This window comes from Drosophila miranda, chromosome 3, assembly GCF_003369915.1.
Source record: "Drosophila miranda strain MSH22 chromosome 3, D.miranda_PacBio2.1, whole genome shotgun sequence".
In the NCBI taxonomy this organism is placed as follows: domain Eukaryota; kingdom Metazoa; phylum Arthropoda; class Insecta; order Diptera; family Drosophilidae; genus Drosophila; species Drosophila miranda.
Window position 1 is genome coordinate 22,723,279 of NC_046676.1, and position 22,585 is coordinate 22,745,863.

The 22,585-nt window shown below is 45.4% G+C and overlaps 4 protein-coding genes across 4 annotated transcripts; 3 read left to right on the forward strand and 1 right to left on the reverse strand.

The window, feature by feature from the left end:
- Positions 1–5,080: 5,080 nt before the first annotated feature.
- Positions 5,081–18,352, forward strand: LOC108159055. Its single transcript, XM_017291995.2, has 7 exons — positions 5,081–5,186; positions 5,373–5,447; positions 13,988–14,601; positions 14,660–14,904; positions 14,962–15,292; positions 15,353–17,057; positions 17,124–18,352. The coding sequence occupies exons 3-7, from the start codon at positions 14,011–14,013 to the stop codon at positions 17,429–17,431; spliced, it is 3,180 nt and encodes a 1,059-aa protein (XP_017147484.1). The 5' UTR covers positions 5,081–5,186; positions 5,373–5,447; positions 13,988–14,010; the 3' UTR covers positions 17,432–18,352.
- Positions 18,353–18,990: 638 nt separating this feature from the next.
- On the forward strand, positions 18,991–21,878 carry LOC108159059. The gene is made up of 2 exons (XM_017291999.2): positions 18,991–19,208; positions 21,189–21,878. The coding sequence occupies exons 1-2, from the start codon at positions 19,115–19,117 to the stop codon at positions 21,419–21,421; spliced, it is 327 nt and encodes a 108-aa protein (XP_017147488.1). The 5' UTR covers positions 18,991–19,114; the 3' UTR covers positions 21,422–21,878.
- LOC108159056 (probable hydroxyacid-oxoacid transhydrogenase, mitochondrial) lies at positions 19,171–21,054 on the reverse strand. The gene is made up of 5 exons (XM_017291996.2): positions 20,899–21,054; positions 20,757–20,841; positions 20,236–20,610; positions 20,028–20,169; positions 19,171–19,971 (listed from the first exon to the last, which is right to left on the reverse strand). The coding sequence occupies exons 1-5, from the start codon at positions 20,946–20,948 to the stop codon at positions 19,229–19,231; spliced, it is 1,395 nt and encodes a 464-aa protein (XP_017147485.1). The 5' UTR covers positions 20,949–21,054; the 3' UTR covers positions 19,171–19,228.
- A 112-nt stretch (positions 21,879–21,990) lies between the features above and the next one.
- Positions 21,991–22,583, forward strand: LOC117188483. Its single transcript, XM_033392419.1, has one exon. The coding sequence runs from the start codon at positions 22,217–22,219 to the stop codon at positions 22,379–22,381; it is 165 nt and encodes a 54-aa protein (XP_033248310.1). The 5' UTR covers positions 21,991–22,216; the 3' UTR covers positions 22,382–22,583.
- Positions 22,584–22,585: the final 2 nt, after the last annotated feature.

Consider the following 22,585-nt stretch of genomic DNA (forward strand, 5'->3'; position numbering starts at 1 on the left):
ATCAGATTCCATTCCGTATAAACGTCACGAACAATCTGCTCTGTTCTCGATTAGATAGTCATGATATTTATTAATCACATTAACCCTCTCAACTGACAAATATATCACTTCTCACCTCTCCACCGAATAATCAGCAATCGCCTCCAAATGTTATGCAATTTCCAGATGTTTTTTTTGCTTTTTGAGGGAAATCTACTGAAGGTGCAAGCGAGGTGATGGGATTCCCGTTGGGAGTTCTCCTGAAACAGAATGATATTTCTCAGTCGCTAATTTATATCGTATACCATCGGGATCCATCGATCCAGCGATCGATCCAGTGACTTCGCTTTGTATTGCCTTGGCGCGGCGTTGACTTAATTGATTAGAGCACATGACTAATTTAGCTTGGAAGCTTTAGTACTGACAGCTTTGACAATGCGATTAAAGTTAATTTTTGGTCAATATTGATATATAGTAGTGTTCGATATGATATCTCCATTTGTGTTACCTATTTGTGTGTGTGCATTAACAATTATTTTTAATCAAAATGCAAAAATTATATAATATTTTATTTTTGTGGAACATTTTTTTACTGAGAGGGAAATCTAATCTAATTTTTACCGTACGGGAAAGTAGGACGTATGTCATTACAAGTGTATTTAAAAACTAATTGCAACGAAAAGAATCTTCATAATTGGATCCCTGACGTCCGTTTTCATCTAATGCTAGAATAATGCTCCTCATTTGCCAGTTTGGCTTGACCCAGATTGAAAAGTTTTATGTACTGCGACCCGGGTTTCGTTTTCATTGACTCACTGACTGAGTGACAGGCTGACTGGCGGACTGACTGCTGGAGTGTCCCACAATGGATTGACGATCCGCTCAGTCCCCATCCTCTGTGCAATGGAGGACGGGGAAGGTACAAGTATGTATGTATACCCAGTTAGGCAAATGAGCTGCAATGAACCGGAAATTCACAATTAACCATCGGGCCCCGCGCGCCTTAGCCGAGTTTCATAACCAACTGCATATATGTATGTATGTATGCATTTGGAGTCGACTCCATCCACGGGGGTGCAGCAGTCGGATCCCAATAGGAATCCGAATCGAAATCGTATATGGAAATCGCACGTTCCGGCTCATTGGGCGCTGGACATTTATTTTAAGCCTAGGTGTAATTTTCGGTCGCCTTCTTTGGGCCCAGCCGAAAGACAAAACAAACGACACACAAAAAAGTAAAGTGCTGGGATATTTTAATTGTTTCTACGTGTTGTTCTATAAATTCATGTTCAGGCTTAGCTCGAAGTTATTATATTATGATCTGGCGGTAACGTGATCAACATTTTGACTCGAACGGGCCGGGGTTGGGCTTTGGCTATGGCTTGGACGAGTGGTCGCCGCGATTACAGTTACGCTGATTGGGAGAGTTCATTGGAGCTTCGAAAGAGGAGCCAGCCCTCTCCTTAACGTAATTATGATATCATGTAAACGTGGTTAGGGAAAACTGCCCGTGCATATGTATAAGCAGATAACTGTAGTTTCCCTTTTCGGCTGAGCCCATTCCTAGAATGGAATGGGAACGGGACTGGGACTGAGACTGGATGAGGAGTGTACGATTTCGACGTGACTGATAGTTACTGGCCATTGGAGAGATATTGTTCCATATAAAATAGATAGGAATTCTTCAAAGAATGAAATAATGGAATGGGAAACGGGGAACGGGAAGACTGTGAACAAAAGATCATTAATGAATATTATAACAGGCAGATCTGCAAGGATGCCCCTTAACCTAGTTACAGTCTCTGTAAGATTACTTAGCTTTTAGTTAGTATAAGTCTAAGCAATTTAGGCCGCTTTGACAGGCTGACAAATACGCTTAACCCTGATTAATTAGACAAACAGTTACTCTCTCTAAGTTTAATCATGCAGCTTCCTCGATAAGTGATAACGATTTTTTAGGCTAAAGAGCTAAAGGAGAACGCACTCCGTGGCACTGGCAAATGGCATTCGCAGGTGGTCGCTAATCAACGTAATCAACTTGCAACAAGCCTCGTTAGGCGAGGCAGACGCAAGGCAGCTTCATGGTAATCAGGCCACCAAGTTCTTGGGGAGGGGAGGCGGCTCCAGAGAAGGCCGCTCTAACCAAATTGGTCGCGGTGCTCCCTCCTCCCTGTATCGCTATCTTGGCAAGACAGGTTTGTTGTAGCTGCCAGCTCTTTGTCTAGGCAGACTACGCCACCCGAAGGGGGCACATGAACCTGACTTTACCGTTGTGGCAGGTCCGCGTTTTGCTGGGTCAAGGTCAGCTGGTAGGCTGATTAGAGTCTCGTCTCCCCGGTAGGGTCTAGCATAGTCAACCAGAATCCAGCTGAAGGATCATTACAGCTGATGGGATCTCCGATCTCCCCACTCACGTCAATCCCCTTGCCATTCCAGGCACGCACACCACCCATCAACTGGTCGCCATTCAACGCCATCGCCGTCCACAGATCCACAGATCCACAGATCCCAAGCTCCAATGCCAGATCCAGCGACAAGCAGCGCCCCAGTGGCGTCGCTCGCTGCATTTGGTGCTGGCATCGCAAACTGCGTTCCTCCTTGACTTTTGTTTCGTTTTCGATTTTCTGCGATATGTTATTCATGCCCATTGCAGCGGCTTAGTCAACAGGGGATATGAATCGTATCTCCCCTCGGGATTGAAGCTGTGTTAAAGTTCAAGTTTTCATACAGATCAAGCAGAAGTCTGCTAATTATATTTCAGAGCCGCCCGTATGCACGATAGACCCTTCCCTTCCCCCCTTTGACATAAGCTCTGCACGCCGCCAGGCAACGAACGACCACGTCGAACACAAAGCTGAGATTTTTCACAAGAAAATATTCATGTGAAGGCGAAAACTGCGCAGGCGCATGTTTTGTCAACTGGCAATCGACAGACCGGCAGACTGGCGGACGGAAATACATGCCGTGAGGAGGCTAAGGCTGGGACCGCACTGCTCCGCTGACGTTTGCGTGACAGCAGCATCAACCAATAACAACAATAACAAAAAAAACTGCTGCAACGGCAGGCAGCATCCAGACCATGCTTTGACCAGTTACCAATTTTGGCAGCAAGACTTTCATTTATTTTCGATTCGTTTTTAGGCTGCTGAGGATCGCTCGTACAAAAGGTACTTTTGACATTCAATGGAAACGATCTTTTATGAAATTTCCAAAATTAGCTCACATTTGCTTGCAATGTATTTCAAAGATACCTTGCAAGGAGGAAATGATATAGCTTCTCCTGCTAGCTTCTCCTGTCCAGGTCTAGAGCATTACTCTTGATCAGCCTCTGGGAAATTCAGATTGTCTATGTGGTCGACAATGGAGACTCTCACAATGCTTATGCAGACGATTGTGATTTATTAATAATGATACTGCAGTTCAATGGCAAACCCTTCACACTGCTGTTCGTCTCACGCCTATTGCATTTTATAGTGGGGGTGCACACAAATCGCTTTAGCCGCCCGCATATTGGGGCCTATTGGGTTTCAAGAAGCAGCACGAGGGTTTGCCTTTAAATGAAGTTAGTGGTGGAACGTAGTCCTTGGGCTTATTGTTGGATACGTTTGAATAATCAATTTGCTCATAACTATTTAAGCTGAGCCTTATTTTCGAGTTCGTCGAACGACTTTCTGGTGCTCATATCAGCCAAACACATTTTCATTTTTTGGCAGGCAAACAGGGCATCGAACCAGTCCAACTGTTGGGTGTTTTGCAGATACTTTACTATCAATTATACAACAGAAATTAGTTAACCTCGACCGCACTGAAATCCTGACGAGTTTACTTCCAATTTCAAAAGAATACAAAAATAAATATTATTAAAGCGTATTTAAATAATCTAGTTGGGCACTTACACACATACATACCTGTACATGTGTACTATGAATGTGGTAACTGCCAGCTATGAAACTATTGAAGATCGTTGCTATACAAAAATACATGCTTAAATCTGAACGTACGCGGCCAAAAAAACAATTAATAATGAAAGACCTGCATGCATAGACTAGGTTTTAACAGATTTTCCATCGTGAATTCTTAGGAACAAAATATATTATTCGTTATTAATTCAGTTTTTTGAAACATAAAATTAACCCTGCTACATGGCAACTACACACTGGAACGACATTACACTTGACGTTGCAATTCTACATGCGACTTACATGAGTTCTACACCAAAAACATGTGTGCTGGCGCTCCCAGGTGGCGCCACTGGGTAAGGGACTTTTCGGAAACTGCCACCACCAGCGATCAGCTGTCGCGTGATTTATCGACTCACTGCATTTAATTTAATAATAATACAATAATTTTAAATATCATTTTTAAAGGTATATTTAAGAAAAAAGGGTATAGAAACTTCCAATCTCAGGTTTTTTGAATTTTCGCTCTAAATCCGTTTATCTCAAGTTGTTTAACTGTTTAAATATAGGGGGGTTAAGTGGGCTAAGCATATTTTATCGAATCAATTGCGGAACAAAATCTTTTTATACCCTATAATTAGTGGGAGATGTTGGCTTGGTGACAGAGATGAGATTAGAATTTAATTATTTATATAAATACGAAATTAAGAAGTCAAACACATAGACATTCGCCGCAATATTTTTTTTTTAAATTTAACTTCGTTTCAAATTTTCCACTATATGACTTAGGTCCCGTCCCCAAAGAGCGATAGGGACTTAAAAAAGATGTTCAATGCAGAACACACTTGCATATATATTTGTATGTGTGATGCGTCGCCATTTGAGCCAGAGAGAGGAAAGACTCGAAAACAACCAATGCCATGGTAAGTTATGCCTTAGAGGTGGGGCCAACTAAGAAAAGGCCTTCCTTTGAGTTAACAAAAAATATAAAACAATTAATATCCAATGCAAGATAACAATAACATATGATAATAACAATAACAATAACAAATGACACATGATCGTTGAAGCGATTCGACATAATCATTCATTGGTGCCACAATAAGAGGCCGATCGCTGAGTTTTCCCTACCTATTCATACAGACATACCATTCAACACCGTACCTTACCATACCATAATATACCATCGTATTGCGACTTAACGGTGAGCCCAGATCAGTTGATTTTCAAACTTCAACAGGTGTTGATCGCATACTAACAGGAATATACACACACGCGGTAGATAGAGCGCACGAGTCAACGAAATCGGTAAAGCTGAAACAAGTTAGCACCAATTAAGCAGAATTAACGGCCAGGGCACGTGATCAGCCTTTGAATTCGTGGAAAACAAAATCGGACTTAATCAAAAATATCAAATATAAACTCTGCCGGAAAGAGAACTCTCTAGGTGCGGTGGCTAGCGTATCTCCACTAAAGTTTGTGTGTTTCTTTCAGCGAAAATACTAATTCTTGGATTACTCCACTTCAATTTTTGAGCCGTAGCCATCAGCGAGCAGAATTTTCTAAAAGGTGAGTTTTTCTTCCGATGCAGGCTTCGTTGGGATCCAGAGTCGGAGCTGGCGGGCATTGAAAAAAGTGCACTGCCAGCGAGGAGGGATGGGATTTCGTCAGGCCTGGGTCCAAGTGTGAGTGGGACAACAGCAAAACGGCTGTCTCTGCCCCAAGTGGTTGTCTCACTCGCTGAGCGTATCTTTCGGTCTGTATGTGACTATGTGTGTGCGTGACTGTGTCTGTGTGTGTGTGGGTAACGCTACCTGTGGCTTCATTGCTTACCTGCCATATCTCTGAAAACATAACCAAGCACTCACTCACACACACACACAGCAGCAGGCTGAACCCAGCGATGCAGCTGCTCGTGTTTGCGTGTTGGTTGTGTATCTGTATATGTGTGGTGACATATAAACTTCCAAACCAAGTCGCAATTATCTTAACCAAATTCTGCTGATCAACGGCTAAGCAAAGCTTCAATTTGTAGTTAGTTTTACTTATCAGCACGGCTAGAAGTGAACAAAACAGGAAGATTGACGCACACACACACATGCACATATAGCGGAGCTTAGTGCATTTGCCCTGCAGGGAATCGGGGAATTTAAAACAGAGAGAAGATAAGTTTAAGCAGAATAATGAAACAGTTAAGAGACAACAACAAATGCTACAAACGCAAGCAAGAGAAGTACATAGATAAGATTACACCTGTGTGTGAGTGAGCTAGTGTGAGTGTCGTCTGTTGGTGTATGTAAAAACTCGACTCTCGCTGGCAGTGGTAACGGGGTGGACAGAGTGCGGGAAAGGGGTGAACAAACCGGTAATGCATTTACTCAAAAAGAAGTCACCTTCATCACAAATTCAACGCGTTGCTGCAAAAAACAACAAAACTATCAGAAAGACGGGGTACAGAGAGCAATAGATCTCTATAGCAAGACCATGATCATAGTTTGCATACATTGGGCATGCAATGATGGGCAAATAACGCGTGGAAATATTGGAAAACACTTAAGGCCATTACGAATTAGAGCTTCTATTTTTACAGCAATCTGTATTCGAGTATTAACCGATAAACACAAATATTATACAAACTATTGTATGCAAATAAACAACTCGAAAAGCTTCCTGAAATGGCCCCCAATTAATCAGCCAAACATATTTCGGTTAGAGTGCGGTAGAAGGGGGTTTTAATTCCAATAACAGAAACAACGAAATATTCTCAAAAAAAAAGAAATAAATTATTTCTATGCATAATTCAGAACCAGTTCCAATCGATTTTCAATTTTAATGCTATTTTTATACCCCACTGTTGCTGTCGCTGTGTCTCTGTGAAAACGAAGCTGGAATTTAAATGAATTTTACTGAAATGATTGCTCTGCGATCTGTTCATTTGATTTTGAGGTGCGACTCGGTTTTCCAGACGTAATCAGCCAGAGGTGTGTGCTCTTTGAATTCCTTGAAAACGCTTATGTATGCAAATTTTGATTCGGTTTCATTTCGGGATAGGGCTGGGGGCTGAGCAGGGTGGGACTGGGCTGGGCATTCTTACCACTGCAGGTGGGACTTCTCCGTCAACTGTCGCCAGTTGTCGGCTGTGGTGCACTATCTAATCGCTACAAAAGCCGGCCCCACAAGCGTATTTATAAAGATAAAAGGCCAAAAGCAAACAGATTCGTTTGCCGACTCAGACTTTGACTCTATTCCGTCTCTCTCTTTCGCTCCCTCTGTGAGAAGGCGAGTGCGAGTGTAAGTTTGTGGTTGTATGAGTGGAGTTAATGAGGTCACATTACTCTCTGCTCTGGCTGGTTTCATGGCTGGTAATTGACCAGAGAATACCTATTGTATACTTATATCAACATAGCCGTAGATATGTATACAGCAAACCCTGCTGTCGCTGTCTCCATCTCCCCGCACGGCAAATTATGAATACTCAACTATCAAATCTTTTTTTGTTAAGTGCCCAGGCAAACATCTAACAACAACTGCAGCTTGGACCACTTAATGCCGCACCGAGTGCTGTATGTGTGGGTAAACTCGGTTTAGTCTTACAGAACTTAAGTGTCGGCACATGCGGCGGATGCGTAATAAGTCTCTTGGGGAGCTTGGTTTCTGCTTTTGGCACATGACTGTCGTTCGAAAACAGCGAAAAAAGCAAACTATTTTGAGTGATTTTAACGATCCAGCTTCGTGTTTTAACTGCTTGACACACACAATGATGTCATTCTCATCCCACCCAGGATAGGAGGGCGCCAAATGCAGCTCTCTCCTAACCAAGCTTAGCCTTTTCTTTCCCTGCTCAATTGAGCATGAAATTGCACTCGCTAGTGCTAGTGCCAGTGCCAGTGTGGCCTCAACCAGCTGTACATAGTTGTGCTCGTGTTTCGCACCCACAGTAAAAATTCGTTGACATTTTACCTTAACCCTGACTCTAATCAATCAAGCCTGACAGCCAGCCAGAGAGACAACGGAAGATTAATCAATTTTTGCACAATTCTAATCAGATGCCATAAAAGATTAGTCACCGCCTGGCCTGGCCCGCAAATTGTCTGTCTGCATATGACAGCAGCTGATCAACACCGTTCCAGCTGGTGCAAGCTCCCACCATAGCTGATTTATGTACATATCTATATGATATATGAGGAAGTACATATGTATGTATTTCTCCCTGCCCAAGCCCCCATTTGGCGACAGTTCTTGAGGGCAACTTTCACCTCATTCGCAATCAAACACACTCTGGCCATCGAGGGCCGAACTTTGAATACTCTGAATCAAGAGGGCTTGGGGATAAGCGGGCCTAAGGCTCTCGGGAAGCCAAATGGAGCTCAGCTTCTTTGGGGGGGCCTTGTAATTTGGTTCGCTCAACCTATAACTCAGGCTTCCAAACTTAAGCCGATTTCACATCGTATGAGCTTATGGTTCAGGGTCCGGTCCGAGTTGCGGTCTGGTTTTGGATAGCACCCATTGCCATGTCGATAAAATGCGGAGAGTCTTCGCCTGCAGTGACTCAGTGGAGCGTCGTGCCCGTGCCTGTGCCCGTGCCTCTGTGCACGTTTGGGCCGTATGGAATGTGGCCAGAAACGGGCCAAACTCGAAGTTAGCCACGTTGGCAGACGCCTAAACGAGACCGAGCACTGGAATCGCATTTGAAATTCGATTTTCTTGCACCTAATTAATGCGGAGACTGCTCAGCTGGGAGAGGGGCTTTTCCGCACCTCAAAAGCGAAATGTGTGACGCAAATTGCAGCTCTTGGACTGGGCGCGGCATTCGTCTGGGTTTTGTGATAATGTCAGCAATTTGACAGTCGAACTCAATGCCACTCAGGGCTGAGGACCCACCGACACTTAATAAATATATAGAGATGTCTCAACGCTGTGACAATTCCATGCATTCGACTACGAGCAGTTAAACCGACTCGTTCCGATAAAACAATACGTGATGGCCATAGTCCCAACCGTCCCGCTCCGCCTTTGTTCTGTTTGCAACAAAAGCCCCAGCGGAGTGCAAAGTTTAGCGTGCCAACAAAGTCGGGGAAAATGTTTTTCAAAAGTCGCACTTTACTGTGGAAACAAATCAGGTTTCTGTCGGCTCAAACAATGAAAAGCGTTTTTCTATTCTGTCCCTGTCAGAGTCGTGCCAGCCCAGGCCAAGCCAGGCCAAAACCAACCGATCCCCGATCCTAATTCTGAATTACCCACAAACTGGAACTGATGGCAGTCTGTCCATAGCCCGCTAATGAACCGCCCTCGCCATCGTCCTCGCTCTCGCCCTCGCCTGGTTCGAGCCGGTTTCGGCTGATCATCTGGTGATGGTGATGGCTCCTTAAGTTCTTAATTTATACCCAGCTTCCTGTTCAATATCAGTGCTATATATACGCATATCTGTATGATATCTGTATGAACAAAGAACAAGTGCAGCCTGAAGGGAGGAAGCAGACATAAATTTCCACGTCGAATGGCTGAAATCAATTTACGATCATTTTAATAACTGCACTGAACTCCAGCTCTTTCCTTGAGCCCCCCAGGCCCTCTGCTAAGATACGAGCAACAGCAAATGCACTTTATCAGCTACATTTTTCGCAGGACAGTGGAAATTTAAAGCCTGATTGATCATATAAGTCAATAAATGGTATCATGCGATGATACGAACAGACCATAGCCGATTCTTAGAGTGAGAAGTAATCAGAAAGGGAATCCCAGTGCAGTGCTTTTTAAGCTAAAATATTTCAAATATACATAGGTACTTGTTATGACATTATTTTTATATTCATTACGTATTTGTGATGGAATATGGAATCTGAGCTCGTTTCAATTCGTTCTAAAGATTCAATGTGGGAATAGGTTCGTACTCATTGCGTTCTAAGATTATAATCCTCACAAGTTTCTAGACTGTAGAAAGTGTCATATTGATTAATCTGTATTTAATTATATATAGCTAATCAGTTTAGTTGGACTTCAGCAGACAGCGGGCAAGTCGGGAACTATTTGAGTTCAAGCAACTGGCAAATACAAATATTTAAATAGGAATGTTCGTGGCACTTAAGCCTTTATACAGAAATTCTCTCTTTGTAATTGCTGAGTAAATTGAAATCGCTTTTAGCCAGAATTTTCGTAACTCGAAAAGTCATCTGTCTGACTTTTGGCCGCCACCGCAACGGGCTAACTTGGCTTACACTCCAATTGCCGCTTGGCGGCGGACGTCACAGCTGCTTCGCGTTCGAGTCGCAATTTCCAGCCGAAAAAAACCAGTCTTACCATCTTTCGAAGCCACAGTTTCCCCCTTTTTATAGCCGATGTCGATGTGTGCGTGTGTGTGTGTCTGTATTTGCTTTCTGTGTGTGTGGTCAAATGTCGGCATTTTTTATATTTCTGTATATTTTTTTATGTGCCCGCCTTGGGCAATTTTTGCCATTGTACTTGCTTGCTTAGCAGAAATTAATGTTGCAGAAATTATGTGCCAGAATGGCATCACTCGTATAGGATATGGGCAGTATACACTGGAATCTATATTCCCCTGTGTGAAGGGGGGCAGAATGCACATTTGGGAGTTGGAGCGGCTGGCTCATTACGCAAAAATCATGACCATAAAACTCCATCCATCCACTCAACAACTCGTGATGCTAATGAATCGGTCAACAAATGTGATTGAGTCGTGATCCACAGATACTTGCAGCTCGATTTGGTTTACCTGTGTTTCCACCCTAATCAAGGCATCGGCTAAGTTATTTCCGCTTCGAGCCGGTCTTCGTCTTCGTCTTCCCATGAATCGATATCCTTAAAAGGAACAACAGATGTGTCTGTTTCTGAAAAATAAAAAAAAAAACAAGCTGGGATGATCCCCTACCTACTCGGATGTCTGTCTCTTCCTCTCGTTTCACTTCCTGTTAACGATGGAATGCTATTTTTACGCAGACATCTCAATCATTATCCACCCACGCATACACATGTTTGCGGAGAGTGATTTCGGGTATTTCTGGGTAATGCCAAAGACAATTTTTGTCGGGTGATCTTAAGCCGGAGTCAAGGCGAAACTACCTGAGTTCGATACCGTTTTCAGGGGTTCATTAGCTGACCTTCCTGATCCCGCTGCTCTCCGAGACATTCCAAGCGAATATCGCTCCCTCTCTCTTTCTCTCTGGGGAAGAAAACAATTCATAATATTTTTGTGGCCAAGGGTCACACCCAGTTTCCAATTTCCAACCGACTGCGCCCGTCCACAATTCGATAACTTTCCATGGTTCCAGGTCCAGGTCCAGTCCCCAGCTGCTATGCGGCCCCACATGACATTTTTGTGTAACACGAGACCCCAAGGGAGGGAGACCATCATTCAAATCTGTTGACAAACCCGACCAGATGCCACAACCAGTTGATAAAAATTCAACTGAAAACAAGCCAGAAAAATCAACTAAAAACTATAATAAATTTCCATTAATGAAATAGAAAAATGTTGGTGTTTTCAGTTTAAACGCTGCTGGTATCACGACATCGAATCAGTTGGATATGCGATACTTTATGGAAGTATATTTGTGTATGGATAACATAACCCTTGGACAAAACGTTCTGTTTCCGTGTCTGGTTACAAAGGCCGTAAACTGTAGCAGCCTGTAGTATGTGTACAAAATGTATCTCGATCGAATGTCAAAGTGTTCTAGAAAGCGGTTTCAGGAAAGCATTTCCCATTGATTTTATATTAATTGATTGTTCGCTCAGACAGAGACAGAAAGATTGATTTAATTAGATGCACTACATCAAAAGCCACTCGTATCCATTTAATTTCATTGTTTGGGGGAGTGATATGTGGGGGCTAAGGGAGCGGTAATAGACGTACCACGAGTATAGATAGACATATTTCCCAACTAGAGCTAATCTCTACAGATAGCTGCCATATGATGAATTGGTTGACTCACGGGTTTCCGACTCTGAGGCTGATTTGCATACACGTACAAGTATGGCCAGTGCCAGTGCCAGTGCCAGTTACCGGTTTTTACTCTCTAAACTTGAACAACATCGGCTCCGCTCCACACACGCAGCTATTAAAGCCATGTATCCACACAGCCATATAGCCATATAGCCGTACAGCGTGCATGTGTATGGATATCGGCGTTTACACATATACATGTCGTTGCAATGACAGAAATGGAATTAATTATGTTCGGAGTGGAGTGGAGTGGAGTGGAGTGTCGGCGGCGCCTTGGCCCGAGTCGGGCCAAAAACTTTGTCTGCCTCAGAAAATCTTTCGTGACTCGATGAAATGTTAGCCAAAAGACCTAAACACGTTTAATGCGGGCCTGGGCCTCTGCTGCAGTTTCCCCTGGGTGCTGGTGTGGGGCAGAGAGGCAGAGAGGCAGGCACCCACAGCGAGGAGAGATCGTTGCACAAACACTCAACTTGACACCCACACACAAATTTCTGTGCGGCAGGCAGACAGAGCCCCGATCCCGGGTATAAGCCAGGGCAAGAGCTGGCTAAGCAATTTCTGTCTGGGTCTGCGTTTGTATATCTAATTAAATGCTCTTACAAATGCACTGAGAAAAAATCGAGAACAACGCGGGAACCCTCTTTTATCCTGAATAGACTATAGCGAAGGGTATTGATTATTTCCAGGTCTTCTGGAATTCTTTGAACTACATTCGGAGGCATTTTTCCAGTGTACTTTTGTACATATTTAGATATATCTAGTACATACGTATACATATATGTACAAATGTATATCCACTCATATATGTACGTATTGTCATACATTGACTAGATAACTGTGTTCTCGTTCTTGTTGTCGCTGTCGCTGCCGATGTGCTGCCAAGTTCGCTTACTGCGCATTTCCCTACAATTCCCTATTCTGGCTCGTATCGTCGCTTCCCTATCCTCTCGTTCTTTGCCACAACAATTAAACCTAAAGCTCTTTGTTTACCGCATTGCGAATTATTTGCTTTGCCATGAAAACGATGGCAAACAGAGGCGAGTTCCAGAACGGCTCCAAGCCAAGACGGAATCCACACCGAATCGAAGCACTTCATGGGGAAAATGGCATTGGAATTTAATTCAATATTGCATAAGATTAAGAGAGTTCATGTGTCGCTTGATCGGCCGGTTCTGGATTTCTGGGAACAAGATATCTGGAAAACGAGTTCTAAATTGCTCTCAGGTGGGGTGGAGAGGAGCTGGGGATCCCCTGAGCTAATGATTGGCATTGAAAAGCGTCAACTCTCTTGCCCGATTCTGATTACTCAATCAGTTTGGAAGAGTACGCAAGGCAGTCGGCTATAATCAAAGGGCAAACAACAAACGAGACTCAACAAATAAATATACAAAAAAAATGATCTCTGCTGACGACAAACAGAAACTGAGACTGCGACTGAGATGCCGCTTTTATCCGAGTATCAGACCTGCAGTTGCAGTAGTAACCTACAGATTTTCAATGCGAATTACTCATACTTTAAAGGTAGATGGTTGGATGATTGAATGGGTGGGAAGTACATACTTTACGGATCCGAAAGTACCAACTGCTTTCCCCGATTCTTAGTAACAAGTTTTAAAATACTCGAAGAATCATTGACGTTTGTTTATCAGGCCATGGAACCAGGGAGCGACGAACCAATTGCCATTCAACGATAAGCAAACATTTGGAAACTCTCCTCCTAGGTTTTCGTTTGTTGTAAAATTAGCATTTCCATTGCGCCCGCGAATGATGTCAACTCCATCGAGTCGGGTGGGTGCTAATTCATCGCGTCAACATTCAGCCAAGTGCTGAAGTAAATCCCTGATGATGATGCAGGGCATTTTGGGGGAAATTAGTGATATAATGCGTTGTATTCGAGGCAGCATGAATAGGTGCCTAGTGAGTGTAGCCATGAGTGCTTCCACCTGCAGCTCTCGTTGTTGATTCAATAAATGTTTATCTGCTTATCTGCATTCAACAATTACCGATAAGATAGTGGAGTAGGAGGCTCCAACGTGCTTCCCATTAAAGGCTGTGAGTCGCCGAGTCAGTAGAGTTTTCTAGGAAGCAAAGCGAAGCAAACACCTATCGTCGCGTAGTTACTGTACAAACTCCTCTTGGTCCATTTTAGTTTGCTCATCCGCTAATCTTAGAATGGGTCGCCAGGCGAGACTGGTGCTGTTGTTGGTCGTGTGCCTTGGGGCGCTACGGGCCAGCCACTCGAGCACCCTGAAACCGACCATCCACTTGATTAACGATGACATAATGGACAACGAGCTGAGCGCCAGCGAGGATATTGCGGACAAGAACAGCCTGAAGATCTCCACGCCCAAGGGGAAGGAGCTGCCGGTGGACACGACCACGAAGAGTGCCATCAAGAAGACTGTGGCCTCGACCACCCAGCAGCCCATCAGCGAGGAGACGCTCAAGGATCTGCTGGAGGCATCCAAGCACAACCTGGCCCTAGCCGAGGATCCGCGCTTTAACAAGATGCTGCCCAAGGCACAGAATGCCACCTCCACTGTCATCAGCATGCTGACCGCCAGCAAAAGTGGCAAGAATGCCACCAGCAGCGATGAGAATGAGGAGTATGACGACAACTATGGCTACGATGAGGACGACTACACATACTTTGATGAGGAAAAGGAGACCTCGACCAGCGCAAGTCCCAAGAAGAGCCGAACCACCACCACCCGCCAGCCCAAGCTGCTGCCCATCGTGGAAAACGCCTCCACCAAGTCAAAGGTAAGTGGTATCTTTTAGATCCAAGTTCTATGTATGTATAACGAAGTTCATCATGCAGGTGAAGGGCGCTGTGTCGAAGACCAAGGAGAACACCATTGACACCGAAAACGACTCCAACTACGAGGACTACGACGGGGACGACGATGACGATGATGATGATGACGACGACGACGATGTGCCCCAAGGGGAAGCGGATGATCTGGCCGACGATGAGCAGGTTGTGTTCAGTGAGAATGTTCCCTGCCCCAGATACTGCGTCTGCTCCCGAAACGTCAACAGCTACCTGGTGGCCACCTGCAGCAGGTTAGTCCGGACCCATCCCCTTAAGGGAAATCAGATGATTAGAATCGCGTTTTTCAGACTGGATCCCGGCACCCAGAAGTTCGGCTCGGACATCACCGACCTGGTGGTGACCAATGTGGGCCCCAAGTACCCGATTCTGCTGGGCCCCAAATTCTTCCAGGGTCTGGGCCTGAAGTTCGTTGCCTCCATTAAGATTGCCAACTGCACAATTGAGTACATGCACCCGGAGGCATTCCACGGCCTGGAGGAGCTGTACGCGGTCAATATGACGGATGTGGGCCTGGCCATCATCAATCCGGACACCTTTGCCCAGAACAAGAAGATGCGCATGCTCACCATCTCCGGCAATGACCTCAGCGTCATGTCCAGCCTCCACTACCTCCTCAAGGTAGGTTTTATGAGAGAGCTTTTAATGATCTTTTATCTGAAATGATCTCCCTCGTTTCAGTCTTCTAGCATTGAGGAGCTGGACTTGTCGCGCAACAACCTTATGGAGCTGAACCCCAGGGCCTTCTCGAAGCTGTCCAACATCGTGTTCATCAATCTGGCCCAGAACAACCTCAAGAAGATACCCGAGAAGGTGTTCGAGCCCGTGGAGACGCTGGAGGAGCTGGACCTGTCGTACAACTCGCTGAGTGAGCTGCCCCGAGGCATCTTCAACGGAACCACACTCTCCATACTCCACCTCAAGTATAACGCCTTTACGGGCGACCTGCACTTCGGCATTAAGGAGCTGCAGCAGCTGGATCTGAGCTTCAACTCGATTGTCCAGGTCCACCACAGCATGTTCGACAAGATGCCCGGACTGACCAACCTGAACCTGAAGGGCAACGGCATCACCAAGATCCAGCCGGACTCGTTCCTCACTCTGAAGAGTCTGCGCCATATTGATTTGTCCATCAACGAACTGGACCAGATATCCGGAATGCTCTTCTTCAAGAACTCCGAGTTGGATGTGATCCGGCTTAACGACAATCCGCGCCTCAGCCAGCTGCCCACCGATGGCTTCCTCAGCTACAACGGAGAATTCACCGTCTACTACCTGGACATCTCCAACTGCGCCATAGGCCCCCTGGGACACAAGACCTTCTCGACAATGCCCCACCTGACCACCCTAAAGCTGGCGTGGAACAACATCAACCATCTGCCGCGTGAGATCTTCACCACGCTGAACAAGCTGATTGACTTGGATCTGAGCAACAATCTGATTGCCAAGCTGGACGACCTCACCTTCATGGAGAACAACGAGCTGACCAAGCTAAACCTGGCGGGAAATCCCATCAGTCGGCTGTCCGTGCGCCTGTTCATGCCCCTGCACCAGCTGCGGGCTCTGGACGTGAATGACTGTGAGCTGACCTCGCTCCTCTCGGACAGGCAGCTGGGCGTTGGCTACAAGATTTTCGAGAGCTTGCGCAGCTTCAACGCCTCCGGAAACTTGATCAAGAAGATCTCCTCGGCCGACGTGAAAAGTTTCAAGAACCTGCGCTCCCTGGACATCAACGGCAATCCGCTCAAGTGCAACGCCGAGTTCCAAGACTTCATCAGCTACGTTACCCTGCAGATGCAGATGACGCCCAAGAAGATGCCGGTGCTGGCCAATCTGGAGGATGACGCCACCATCCTCGAACTGGAGACGCAGGCCCAGGCAGGCTGGGCTCAACTGGCCCACGAGGTGTGCAAGCACGAGGAAGGGGCCATGGCCAAGGCCGATAGGGCGGAGCAGAAGCTGGAGAAGCGTCTGAAGGAGAGCGAGAAGAAGCTGGATGAGGACGAGCAGAAGCTGCTCAGTGTCTTGGATAAGAGTGTGCTGGACAAAAGCAAGTTGATCAGCATGCAGAAGATCATGAAGGGTTCGGCCAACGCCAAGGAGGAAGACACTGCTGAGGAGGATCTGAACAACGGTGGCGAGGACAAGGAGGATGATGCTGAGGTTGACTATGACAGCGAAGAGGATGACGACGATGATGATGACGATGACGACGATAATGATGAGCGCTTCGAGGATGCCAAGGATAAGATCAATACCAAGACTAAGACCGAGAATGACTTTGACAAGTATTTGGAGAAAGAGGTGAAGCCTAAGCTGAAGAACCATGGCCTCAAGGTGGAGGAGATCGACATGTCCAAGGAGACACGTGACAGATTCCTGCTGGGTGAGTTCAACTTTCACAAAGGGGGCTTGCGGCTGACTTAACTTGTGCGTTATTTATCCATTCCAGAGAAATTCGGCTTGGACAACTCAGATGAGGAGGAGATCTTCATTGAGCGCGGCCACATATACTATGGCGGGTACAACTTCTTGATCCCAATGATCCTCGTGGTCTCGTGTGTGGTCCTCATTCTGTTGGCCATTGCCAAGGTCGTCATTATGGTTCTGCGTAAGCGCGGCGAGCGCTACCGCATGGCTCTGCTGGCCTCGAAGAATTCCTTCGTTTACCAGAAGCTCAGCGAGGATATTGTGAAGCCGGCCAGCAAGGAGCCGAAGCAACCAAAGGTGCACCGGTACGCGCCCATCAATCAGGTCTAAGTCCTTCGCTCCATCGTCATCGCAGTTCCGGGCAGGACTTCGCGGAAGTCGAAGTCGAGTTGCGCTGTTTTTCTAATTTATAAGATTATTGATAGTTGAACAAGTGGAAATTGCATCAAACAACAATGGTCACACCGATACCGATGGACGATTGAACACACACACACACACACACACACGCACGCACACGAAGGCACAGAACCCGTTGTCGGAACCCACCGCCAGCGTCAGGAGAAAAAGTATTAGCGAAAATGAAAGGAAACACTGAAAGCAAAAACTGAGAAATACTTCAATCCAAAAATGAGAAAGAGTAAATAATACGATAAATAACAATTCCATACCATACCCACTAAAATGTATGAAATAGCTGCATATGTATGTTGTACTTAATCCTGTTGCCACCACCTCCCAGGTGGGGGACAACAGCAGAAACAGGGCAACACTCCCGGACGGAGACCGAGCTCGATTAGCAACCGTTTCGAGAGGAACGGACTTCCCACTGATTGAGCCGCCCCTATAGCCCGTAACCCATATCCCAACCTCTGCTGTAACCGCATCCGTTAAACGAACGTAAGAGAAGAGAATTTCGGAAACATCTTGAAGATTTAGTGCCATTTTGCCAAAATTCAAACCAACTGCTTCAAAACTAAACACGAGTCAGGAGGAGGGAGAATTAATAGTAACGAGAAACCAGAAGATTGTAGTGGGAGTTTAAAACCGGATCTGTGTAGAAAACTCTTAGACAACTCCATGAAATGACGTCTGATTTGAAATCTGATCAACAGATGAGAGAAACAAACAATTAAAGCATAAACTAAGTTAAGCCTTTTTTATTATCTTTTTTCCAATCAAATCAAGTAATCGGTTGACTTACTTTGACTTTGAAACCAATTCCGAAAACAATAAATTATTTTAACCAAACCGTTCGTAATCTTTAATAGACATATAAACTATAACATGCGGTTCAATAAAATTGAATATCTTTTCTTTGCATAATCTAATGGGATACTCTAAGTACTTTTTGTGGGGCGAATCTTTATCATCTAAAGTACAAAGTACGGTTAGTGGTAACATTTAAATTAATTATCAAGATTCAAAAGCCAACGCCCCCTAAACTATGCGGTATTTGCGGTATTTCTGAGGGTCAGACGGTCTCACTGCTGCTCTCTCCAGCGACGAAAAGGTATATTGAGCAAATGGGGTGGATTTTACATTGCATGCGTTGAATTTTCTGGGCCGTTTTACCTGTTGTCCATACCTTTTTTTCTCAGGGATTTCCCAGCGGGCGCACTTGAATTTGAATGAAACGGCCAACGGCCAAAAAGATAAGATTATCCAGAGGTAAGGAGTAGCCAAACAGAAGCAAACAAGAAGCAGGAAGCCAAACAGAACAGATCCTTCCCCCCCTTTTCGGACCAGGAGACCCTGAACTTTTGTTTCTGGAGACCGTGCCGTGGATTTATACCCCGATCACTCACTAAATTAACTGGGTAAGAAGGATTAACAGAAGCAAAAACAAATCTTAATTGCAAAAGGAACAAAATATATGAATTATTGATGCAGTAACATAAATTTGACACCTTTACCAGGGCAATAATAATTTGACTTAACCCAACCTCAAATTTGGTCAGAAGGTTCTAATGTAATCTAAAGATTACATGTAATGTTTTACAAAAAACATCGATGTCTGCAATGTACATCCAAACATCGATGCTTCTACAGATCCACTTTTACAACACTTTTTTTCAAGTTTTTGAAGCGAACAGGTTAAGCGTGGGTAAGTAATTAATTGAATAATTAATAAGCCACCATGGAATTCTCAAAGAGTTGGGCCAAGTTCTCCTGGGTCTGGGCCCGAGGTGCTAATTTAGTGATCCGTTCCTGGGGCAGTGTTCCATCAACCAGATTTGGCACATCGCTGCTAGAGAACCCGAGTTCGCGGAGGCCATTTTCAATACCAGCGCGTTGCATGAAGCCTCGTACAGTGTCCGCCAAGAGGCGACCGGCATCTGCGGCCCTAACGCCGTCTACTTTGGCGCCAAGAAGTTTTGCAGCCTCCAGATGGCGATCAGGGCAAGCGGGCGCAGTGAACTCAAAGACAGCCGGGGCACTTATCACAACGGAGAGCCCGTGCGGTATGAGGGCATGATCGGCCGTGTAGCCGGCGGGCTTGTAGTTCCTGACATTGCCCGAAATGGGGTAGGAGAGTCCGTGACAGAGATGCACTCCAGCGTTCCCAAAGCCCACGCCGGCCATTGTCGATGCCAGATGCATCTGGGAGCGAGCCTCCAAATTCCCCGGCTCGTATATGGCATCTATGAAGTTCTTGCGTATCGTCTCGAGGGCGAACCGTGCCCAAACGTCAGAGATGGGATTCCTCCCCTGATAGGTAGGTCGCAGACTGGGATCACTCGGCGCTGGTCCCCGCTCGCGGTAATCCACTGCGGTGAAGCTCTCCAAGGCATGGCAGAATACATCGAAGCCGGCAAACGCCATTACCCGCTCGGGCTGCGACAGGGTGTGCAGGGGATCGATGATAGCTAAGGGCACAAAATGCGTGAGCAGCTTGAAAATTGGCGACTTGATCAATTGTTACCCAGAGTCGGCTTGAGGTATTTGCTGGAAATTCCAGTCTTGGCGTGCAACCGCTTATAGTCGAAGATGGCCACTCCAGTGGTTTCGGAACCAGTTCCCGAGGTTGTAGGCATGGCAATCAAAGGCTTCAACTTCACCGATATCTAAAGGGGAAACAGAGATCTTAGACATTCAATATGCAATACGTCATTCAACCTAGCAGACATCACCTCCTTTCCCTTGCCAATCGGACAATTGACATAGTCCAGAAACTCTGCTTCGCGATCACTGCTGAACAGATTGGCTGCCTTGGCCGTGTCAATGACGGAGCCGCCGCCAATGGCCAGAAATGCATCGAACTCGTTCTGTCGCGCATAATCCGCGGCATGCCACAGGCTGGCATCGGTTGGTTCCACGCGCGTCTCGTCGTACACCTCGTAGTTAATGCCATGACGGGCGAGGGAGTCCAAGGCCACCTTGACTGAAGGCAGCTTCGCTACATTCCTATCCGTGACCAGACAGACCTTCTTGGCCCCCAAATTTCGCAAATCTGCACCAACCTCAACACTCACACCGGGTCCAAAGCGCACCGTCGAGGCAGACATCTATCAAACATAGACGATTATTATTATTATGATTATTATTTTTTTCCTTGGACTTTGGCTGTCGGCTGATACATCTATAAACTATAGGCAGAACGAGAGCTTATCTCCTATCTGCGTAAAGGCCAAAGTCCAAAGCGGAGACTTGCCTCGAAGGCGTATTCCTTCTGTCCCGTCTGGACCCCAGTCGGCGCTGCTGATCCATAGTTATGTGAGTGGGCGGGGCACTTGCAGCTTAAGCGGAATAAAGGTTTTATTTCAGCAATTAGTCAAGGATACTATTCAGCTTACGAATTGGCCACGATAGTATTGATCAAGTTGAGGACATTTTTACGCGACATCTCAGGCTCAGTTCTGTATTTTAAGAATTGGCAGAATTTTCGAAGACCAGCGCGAATATTTTAAAATGGAAGAGGTACAGCTCAAAAGTAATCACAGATCGAATAGAATTTTAGCGAACCATAAAATGTTTACAAAAATACGATCAGCTGAGCCCTGATAAGAGCCTATCGATAGTGGACGCATATCGATAGCTTGATTATTGTGCGATCGATGCTTAACCGTTTTTTCTTCTTTTGCAGATTTAAAACCAAACAAAATGTGCGACTACCAACGCGAATACTCCTTTGTTCTGGACGACAGCGCCTTTGAAGCCGATGTCTCGATGGCGAGTTTTGACAATGGTTTTGAGAACATGTGGGTGCAAGTCGCCGAGGAGCTGCGACGCGAGAGGGAAATGAACGAGCTGGACCAACTTTTCCAACAAAAGTTGAGTTTGAGTCCGCAAGCCCATGGAGATCAATGGATGTTTTAAAAGATATCCCAGATGCCGACGATTGTGATATTTTTTATAAGCTTACCCAGATCATTTACCAGAAAAATGACCTTCGCTGGGGCATTTTCGATAAATGCCCGGAGCATTTGTAGTCCATTGCAGTCCATTATAGGTTTTTGTATACCGCGTTCTTTATACCGCGTTCTTTGAAGTTTAAATTTTCGTTACCGCGCAACTTTTTGTAAATTGTATTCATTTGTTAAATATTACGCGTTTTTTTTTTTGTTAATTTATCAACAAATCGATTTATACCGAACCTGTGTTGGTCTTATATGGCCGCTCACTGTAGCAATCTGAAACAAGGCAATGTTTTGCTATCGATTCACATTTTTTTTTATATTTGTAAAAGCTGGAAGGAAGTATCGATCCTTACCCAACATGATTTGATAACGTTTTGAAATGCCAACCTATCATAAAAAACTGTTTTCCACTATAATTAGTTAGCTTTTGAATTGCTAGAAATCCCACACAGAGATCTGATTGAAATTAGCTTGGAATGGGAAAAGTGACATCGCCAATTGTTCGATGCTGTTGTAAGTGAAGCCAATTACCTAAACGGGTGTCCGCCCGTTTTCAGCGCTAGATTTACAACTCAATTTGGATGGATATCTCGCATGATCTGCGAACATAAACAACGGGCAAAGGTAAACGATGTTGACGGCTGTTCCCTTCATTAACATTCGGCGGCCATCACCGCCATTCCATAAAACGCCTGATCCACAGCCGGACAGTTAGCAGTTTGCAACCAAGAGTGGAGGATAGAGCATAGTCAAGATGAAGTGGTTTAGTTTGTTCCTTGTGTTTGGCGTCTTGGCTTTGATTGGGAGCCTGGGCACGCTGACTGCCGCGGAGCCAGTTCCAGCTCCCGAGCCAAAGGGTCGTCCGCATACCACACGACGCCCGCGAAACGATAACGACAACGACAACGATCGACGCTAGCAACCCGATCAGGAGGAGCTTCGGAAGGATTCCCATTACCATACCAGGAGATGCACCGAAATACAGAAGATACAGAGAGCACATCAACTTTTGGTGAAGGTCAAATGTTTTGGAGTTGAGCAAATGCAATTTGTTGAGGTTCTGCTCGTGTAGCGGGCCGGACTTCCTCTACACAATAAAGAATGCAAATCGAAAAAAGACAGA